The following is a 517-nucleotide window of genomic DNA, read 5'->3' as shown; positions in this document are numbered from 1 at the left end:
ACCGAATCATCTACTACTGATGCACCAACAACTGAATCATTAACTACTGATGCACTAACTACAGATGCATCGACAACTGAAGTACCAACAACCGAATCTTCTACGACTGATGAACCGACTACAGCAGCATCAACTACTGAATTACAAACAACAGAACCATCCACTACTGACGCACCAACAACACAATCATCTACTACTGATTCACCTACAACCGAATCATCTACGACTGATAAACCGACTACAGCAGCATCAACTACTGAAGTACAAACAACAGAACCATCCACTACCGACCCACCAACAACAGAATCATCTACTACTGATGCACCTACAACTGAATCATCAACTACTGATGCACCAACTACTGCGTCATCTACTACTGATGTACCAACAACAGAGGCATCCACAACTGAAGTGCCAACAACCAAATCTTCTACAACTGATGAACCGACAAAAGCAGCATCAACTACTGAAGTACAAACAACAGAACCATCCACTACTGATGCACCAACAACAGAAT

At 42.4% G+C, this 517-nt stretch overlaps 1 protein-coding gene across 1 annotated transcript; it reads left to right on the top strand.

The window, feature by feature from the left end:
• Positions 1–3: 3 nt before the first annotated feature.
• Positions 4–501, top strand: LOC117108197 (salivary glue protein Sgs-3-like; the record flags this gene model as incomplete). Its single annotated transcript, XM_033250160.1, has 1 exon — positions 4–501. A coding segment is annotated over one exon (498 nt), but the record flags the coding sequence as incomplete, so codon positions are not given.
• Positions 502–517: the final 16 nt, after the last annotated feature.

Source organism: Anneissia japonica, unplaced genomic scaffold (assembly GCF_011630105.1).
Source record: "Anneissia japonica isolate Jap-2015-1 unplaced genomic scaffold, ASM1163010v1 scaffold184723_len624_cov159, whole genome shotgun sequence".
Lineage (NCBI taxonomy): Eukaryota > Metazoa > Echinodermata > Crinoidea > Comatulida > Comatulidae > Anneissia > Anneissia japonica.
Note: the sequence above shows the minus strand (reverse complement) of the source record. Positions and strands in the feature narration are given on the sequence as shown.